This window comes from Engraulis encrasicolus, chromosome 12 (genome assembly GCF_034702125.1).
Source record: "Engraulis encrasicolus isolate BLACKSEA-1 chromosome 12, IST_EnEncr_1.0, whole genome shotgun sequence".
In the NCBI taxonomy this organism is placed as follows: Eukaryota; Metazoa; Chordata; class Actinopteri; order Clupeiformes; family Engraulidae; genus Engraulis; species Engraulis encrasicolus.
Window position 1 is genome coordinate 4,952,896 of NC_085868.1, and position 7,500 is coordinate 4,960,395.

At 45.1% G+C, this 7,500-nt stretch overlaps 1 protein-coding gene across 1 annotated transcript in view; it reads right to left on the reverse strand.

Moving 5' to 3' along the window:
- fam171b (family with sequence similarity 171 member B) overlaps positions 1–7,133 on the reverse strand; it is a 21,296-nt gene extending 14,163 nt beyond the window's left edge. The window contains exons 1-2 of the mRNA XM_063211522.1: positions 6,803–7,133; positions 4,783–5,016 (exon numbers count right to left, since the gene is read on the reverse strand). Of these exons, the coding sequence (XP_063067592.1) occupies positions 4,783–5,016; positions 6,803–7,007 (439 nt within the window). The 5' untranslated portion in view covers positions 7,008–7,133. The remainder of the gene's footprint in view (positions 1–4,782; positions 5,017–6,802) is intronic.
- Between the last annotated feature and the right edge of the window lie 367 nt (positions 7,134–7,500).

Below are 7,500 nucleotides of genomic sequence, written 5' to 3' on the forward strand. Positions count from 1 at the left end.
CGTGCACGCCTGTGTGCGCACCTTCGTGAGTAGTTGTCTGTCTGTGTGCCAGCAGTACCACTTGGCATTGATGACAAAAAAACAGCTCTAATGGTGACAACAGAGATGTACTTGCCCACCAATAACTGTCACATACAGTACAGTATTTCTAGCACTTGGATACACCATATGGACGGAGGTAGATGTCTATTTGCCTTTGCCATTATTATTGCACTCGATATCACACTGCCATATCACTTACACTGAACTCTACTCTCATTTTGCTCTGTATATTTCTACTGTGGTCCATTACAGAAAAGGCAAGATTGAATAGTCTGTAACAATACTGTAATAAGGACAGTGTGTGTGATGTTATTCCAGTGTGATATTGAGGACAGATCTGTGTGGGCTATCTGACAGCTGTCTCAGCAGACATTAACACGGTAGATCTTCACCATGGGGCACCAGTTACAATGTTACCTCATTGTCTTTGGTTTATTATTGGAGGCCTACTGTCTGTGTTCCATTAATTACCATGGGGACGGACAGCCAACGGTGAAAGAGCTAAAACACTGCCTGTAAAGCACAGATCAGGGGTGATGAACGCGGCAAATAATTCAACGTTCGATCAGAGAGAGCAGCCAACCGAAGCTCGTGTTTAGGACAATGTGAACGTTCCATTGACTGACGCCTGCTGGCGCCGAGCTCATTACAACGTTTTAGCTGAATATGTGTCAATATGAATATGATATATTTTTATGTCTCTGTCCTGGCATGGTGTAAAGCAGGGATGGGCAACTGGAGGCCCGCGGGATACATGCGGCCCGCCTCCTTACACAGTGCGACCCTTAGTTAGATAAAAGATGACTGAAAAAAAACCACTACTGAGTTAATCCATTGTAATTATAGGCCTACTATACTTGACCGATAGAGAACACTCCAAACAATAGGTCTATCGCCACTCAGTAAACAACCAACTGCACCTCGAACTCTGCAAGTTGAGATCAGAAAGATCCCTGGTCATGTGGCCCTCCGATGGTGGTGATAAAAAAAATGTGGCCCTTCTTATCATGAAAGTTGTCCATCCCTGGTATAGAAAGAGAAACGCAATTTATTTTCCCTTGTTTGACTTGTGCATATGAACAAAGCAACAATAACATCTGATTTGACTTGACTTGACTTGACTTGAAGCTCAACTTCTATTTTCACGCTTTTCACGCCCTTGGCGCTAGAAACGCTTTGCAGCTTTTGACGCTTCTGTTGCTTGCTCTTCCTTACAAGGTCAATTACTTCTGCCGCTTTCCAAGCTTTCAACGCCGGCGGTCTGTTCGCACAGTTAGTAGTCCTAGAGGTGCAACACAGTAGGTGTAAAGCATATGACATGGTGACATAATGTTCTTACACTGTACCATATCCGCTTCCCGATTAGAGTCAGTATCAACAGTCTAGTAGCATATAATGCTGTTATTCATAGACACACCACTATGAAAGTGGAGCGGAGGAACATAATACCGCTCAATGGTTCCTTTTACACTGCAAAAAAGGAACCGTAATGAATTAACATCAAGTCCTTGCTGTCACTGCATACACCAGTCGTTCCCAAACTGGGAGCCGGGACTCCTAGGGCGGTCAGGGAGGTAATGCAGGGGGGTGGCGGAGAGAAGTAACATTGCATAATAAATAGGAAATCCACAGTTCAACCCGGCGTTATAAATTTGTTGTTACAAGAATGGCAATGACAGAGTCGTAACATTGCATAATAAATAGGAAATCCACAGTTCAACCCGGCGTTATAAATTTGTTGTTACCAGAATGGCAATGATAGAGTCGTAGTGCATTACTAAAGGCCCTGTGTTATGTCATAGTAGAGTACTATAGTAATTGACCTTTCAAGGACTATTACAGCGTGCCTGTGAAGGTACGGAGTGCATTATGGGGCTACCAACTGACATAATTCCATAAATTGGTTTGTAACTCAATTCATATGCATGCTTAACCGATATATTGACTTTCCTAAATTTAGCAACACCAAACAAAAATGGCATTTGGAATATGGGGGGTGGGGGGTCGCGACAATATTCCTAGGTCTACAATTGGGTCACAGTTGAAAAAGTTTAGGAACCACTGCCATACACTATCCATCATGTGACATAGCATAAGTGTCTATAATCATGGTGCTTAAGATGGCTTAGGTCGAAATGTCTCTGTGTGTCATGCTAACCCACTATAAGGAAAAGAAGACTTGTCGACGAGAGAGTGCGGCTTTCCTGCATCCGATGTACTGACCCAGCTGCTCGTACCCGAATATTTTTTTTAAAAACAAATTTGAATTGCGCCCAGTTCCGAAGAAAAAAAACTCTCATGGAAGTATGTCACTGGAATAGCGTGCCCTAATGTGATGTTGGGGCTGATTTAACGAAGTTACTGACTGACCTACTGACTGAAATCATATGACTCACTTAACCTGTTTTAATGTCATGAAGTGTACATACATCACTGTGAGCCTGGTGGTTTAAAACATTGTGCACTTACACTGTATTTACCGAACTTGCGTCATGTTAAATGTTCAAACATACAGTTTGTTACACTGTGCTTGACACTTGTGACATTAAGTGTCACTGAAACTATGTGTTATGTCCTCACCACTGCAACCTCTGATACATGTGTGGAATGGCAGCAGGCCTATGTGTCACTTGTGTGCTGGGGCGACGTTGCCAGATGTGACCTGATAATTTCCAGCCGAATAAATGTTAAAAAGAACCCCTGGAGGCACTATATCCTGTCCAATGGAAAATAGAGTCTATTGAATTCTATGGCCATAAATCAACAGAAAACCCAAATATGGCCTTCCTGAACAGCTAATTAGGCGGGAAACCACCTAATATGGCAACGTTGCTGCTGAGTTCAATTATCGGTCTCAGGCTGACTGGAATGCAGGGTTCAAACATACAGGGCATCTTTGTGCTTTGCTTCTACGGAGTACAGGATGGAGAACGTGATGTGATGTGGCGGTTAACGCTTGTTGCACTTACTGAGTATCTGAGTGTGTGTGTGTGTNTAGGACTGGGTACTGAAATTCAATTCTTTGATGGAACCGAATTAAAAGCTAAGGTTCTACTTGGAATCGAAACGTGCCTTGTCTGTCGGTTCCACGTTTCGGTTCCTGAAGTCTGACTGTCAGAGCCATCAAATGTGTGTTTAAGCACGCGGCCACAAGTGTCACAAACTGACCACGCTCCTCCTCTTCCCGTTTCGCACCTCATTTAAACGATTGATAAGACAGCTGATATTCAACCAGCTGATTGTACTATTGAGAAACAAAAACATGCCGTCGAAAGCGTGGCTATATTTCAGGAAAGTAGATAAGGAAGGAGCGCGCTGCAATAGCCTATCTGCGATAAACTAATAGGCTATCATGCAAGAATGGCAATACATCCAACCTGTTCAAACACCTGCTCTTGCATTCGATTAACTTGCGTGCGGAGTTGCAGCATCTTTACAACGGCACCGTCAACCTCAACTACCGTCAACCTCAACCATGACCTCGACTCTTCAGGAAGATGTCTCTGACTCCTTGGAAACATGTTTTTCCATGAAAAGAGCTAACTTAGAAAGAACTGGTCTTGTGTTGGGGACGCACAAATGTAGCCTATTTAGACCGTCGGTTTAATTCGAGGGAACAAAGAACACAGCGAGAAAAAAAGATTTCCTCTCTATCCGGCTGGATAATAACGCCATTGTTTAGGCTTGAAGTAGCGGCCGCTTAAGGTTAAATAACTGTGGATTGAAAGAACATAAAAACGTGCCGTAAAAAACTGTAAAAAGCTAAGAATCTCAGCTTTCGAACAAGCCCTAACACATGTCTGTAGGTCTAGGTTAAGGAGATCGCTGGCTGTTAGGAAAAAAATGACGAGATTTAAAAAATGGTTGGAAAGCGCTATTTTTTCACTTGCAACAGCGGCCGCTTACAGTTCAATAACTTTTGAATGAAAGAACATAAAAACGTGCCGTAAAAAACTGTAAAAAGCTAAGAATCCCAGCTTTCGAACAAGCCCTAACACATGTCTGTAGGTCTAGGTTAAAGAGATCGCTGGCTGTTAGGAAAAAATGACGAGATTTAAAAAAAATGGTTGGAAAGCGCTATTTTTTTCACTTGCAACAGCGGCCGCTTACAGTTCAATAACTTTTGAATGAAAGAACATAAACACGTGCCGTAAAAAACTGTAAAAAGCTAAGATTTGCAGCTTTCGAACAAGCCCTAACACATGTCTGTAGGAGAAGGAGATCACTGGTTATATATATATTTAGGCCTATATATCGTTTAGATTAGGACTCTTTAGCTTAGATTCACCATGGCGTGAAAGCACAGTGTTGTCGCGGCTACTTGCAGCAGCTGATCATACGGCCCAGTTCTAGTCCCTGTATGGAAATGCGTGCGAGCACCATCAAGCACCATCAAGACCCCGTCAAGTTTCATGAATAGCCTATTTATGAAGCCTAGTTGTGTTAGACTTTAACCTGCCATTGCTTAAGTCACGAGGAGCTCCACCTTGTGGCAGGCAGGGAAACTCATGATTTACAGACCCGTTACGCCATCTACTGGCCACTTTGGGTAACTGCAGGTTTAATTCAGGGTTTCTAGGAACCGAAAATGGAACTGTTCTGCTACCGGAACCGGAAATGGAACCGGAACCGAAAATTGTCAATCAATACCCAGGCCTATGTGTGTGTGTGTGTGTGTGTGTGTGTGTGTGTGTGTGTGTGTGTGTGTGTGTGTGTGTGTGTGTGTCTTCTGTAACTCACTGGGCATCCTTGCGGTCCTCCACGGCAGCTGCCTGTGCAGGTATCCGTCCATGGTTGCTACGATGCTGAGGCCGTGTCCGAGGGCGTAGGGCACCTGCATCAGGACCTCTCCATCACCCCCTGTTACCGCAGACACCGCCCGCACACCCTCCACAAACACCACCACCGACGCCCCGCCCAGGGAGCGCTGGCTGGAGGCATCCTTCACCCACACCCGGAGCGAGAGAGGTGGCGCTACAGAGAGAGAGAAGAGAGGAGAAAGGGGTGAGTGTGTGTGTGTGTGTGTGTGTGTGTGTGTGTGTGTGTGTGTGTGTGTGTGTGTGTGTGTGTGTGTGTGTGTGTGTGTGTGTGTGTGTGTGTGTGTGTGTGTGTTTTCCCAACGAGCGCTGGCTTGAGGCGTCCTTCACCAACATCCGGAGGGACAGAGGCGTCTGTGTTTGTTTGTCTGTGTGTTGGGGGGGGGGAGCTAAGGCGCTGTGCTCTAAATCCAAGAATGTGGGTATAATTCTGACCTGAGGTCATTCCCCAATCGTTCCCCATCTCTCTCTCCAAATAAGTCCCTCTCTCACACTGTCCTATACAATAGTCCCGAACAGGTCTTCAAAAATGTCATTGCCAGTGTACCTGCCCAAGGACTAAATGGACAGGTGGGTAACAGCTAGGCCGGGCCGTGTCCAAAATATTCACTCCTTCTCTACATAGGCCACATATTATGTCCCATTGCTTTGATCCCTAAAGTGCAATCAATAGGCTAGTGAATGAGTGAACACTTCGGAATGGAGTAACAGACTTCAGGCTTCTTGATTTGGGTAGTCATGTTTTTATTTTAGGCACACAGGAAACTCCCGTGATAACCTTTCTTTCCCTGCTCATGAAATGTTAATGTAAGCAGAGATCCCCAGCACAAGAAGGGATTGAGGTTAAAAATAGATCAAAGAGATGTGCAGGCACGTTTAGGGTGCTGTGGTGACAGTGCACACATTGTGTATCGTCTCTACACCCTCTTAGAGCCTGTGCATTTGTACTGAAACAACATAAAAACAACAGTGAAAAAGTCATTAAAAACATGGAGAGCACTCTGTGACCAAACAATTGACACACACTATGTTGAATTAACACTACATGTTTACACTGTGTACAGGGTTATGTGGCGCAATAGTCTCTAAACCTCATATCAATGATGTGAGTAGCCTACTTATTACAATGTATAGTCTAGACAATGATGTCTATAGGCTACCCACATTATGTTGCCATTACTTTAATTTATGCAGTTTTCTAGTCTCTCTGCGCCATTTCATTGATTTTGATATCAATTTAAACGAAAGGGCTCATTTCTATAGTAGGCCTAGTCTCCACAGTAAATGAATGACTTCAGTAGGCTACTAAAACGACAGGATTATAGACATCATGCTGTAATCTAGTCTCCTCCACATATCACTGCTGCTGACATTAATTAAAATCGACGGATTAGGCCTATAGACAATATGCCATATGCCATGAGGCCAGTAATCCTTGATAATAAAGTTATAATGCATTTCACATGAGTCTATTACAGATATAAAAAAAACATAGACCACGTTATGAGCCCTCGCCGAGGCGAGAGCTTGCTAACTAACCTTTATTTCGTACTTAAATTATGTATGTTGTTATGGGAGTGATTATGTTTATGTGAGGGTACCTCTCCGTGGCAAACCAAACAACGTATTACCCGCGCGTAAAACACAATGGATGTTATTACACAGGCGCGTCGTTGAGATTATTCAAGGAATGTACAGGAACAATACGCCTGTCCACAGATGGCTCCTGCCGTCGGCTGCCTCTAAAGCCTCTTTGTTATTGTATGAGATGTGGGAGATGTCTAGCCTACGGTTTGGGGGCTCCACCATGATGATACCATCAACGCTTCACCACCACCGACACTAGAGTGGCCAGGCAGCAGGGAAATTACCATACGTTACACAACAGAAAAATAACCACAACAAAGCAGGCTTCAAAACATCACTTTGGTTTGCCTTCTGACCTGGTGTGGTAACGGGCGACGTGTGAACTTGATGTTCACCAGGCTGTGTGGTGGGGGATCCATCTGTAACGACTGCGCTGGCATTGTCCTCCGACGGTGGGGTAGGGCCAGGGGGGACCGGAGCGCCCTCCGCCCTAATCACGTTCCCATCCTCCGCGGAGATCAGCAGGAGCGAAAGGAGCAGATACGCGGAAAGCTCTGGCATCGCGCTGTCCAACAGTGCCGATGAGACATAACTGCACGGAAGGAGACGAAGAAATGTTTGGGGGGGAATTCTGTTCGTCGCCGTTTAATTCCTCGGGAGGCACAGCATCATGCCGTTCTCAACGTGGCCCGGGCCGACGTGAATTACGCATGGAAATTAGCGTGGCCGCGTCACTACTGGTTATGCCTGCCCCAGTATGCTCGTTTCCACTTGGAGGAGGAGGGTCGCCAGTGACATCATGTACCGCTACCCCGCCACCTAGCGGCCGATAGGGGTTGTTACATCAATAAAACATTCTGCCCCACCTTGTGCATGTAGTTTATTAGATCACATGGATGGGACTGCAATGAGAGACCGCATGGTGAATCAGAGACGCATGGCCGTGCATGAATCAGTCTACCTTTCTGTTGAATCAGCCAATGCAGACACCAGCTAGACCTTCCCACTGACCCCCAGCCAAAGGCACTGAAATCACTAGCTATTGCTCCATGCT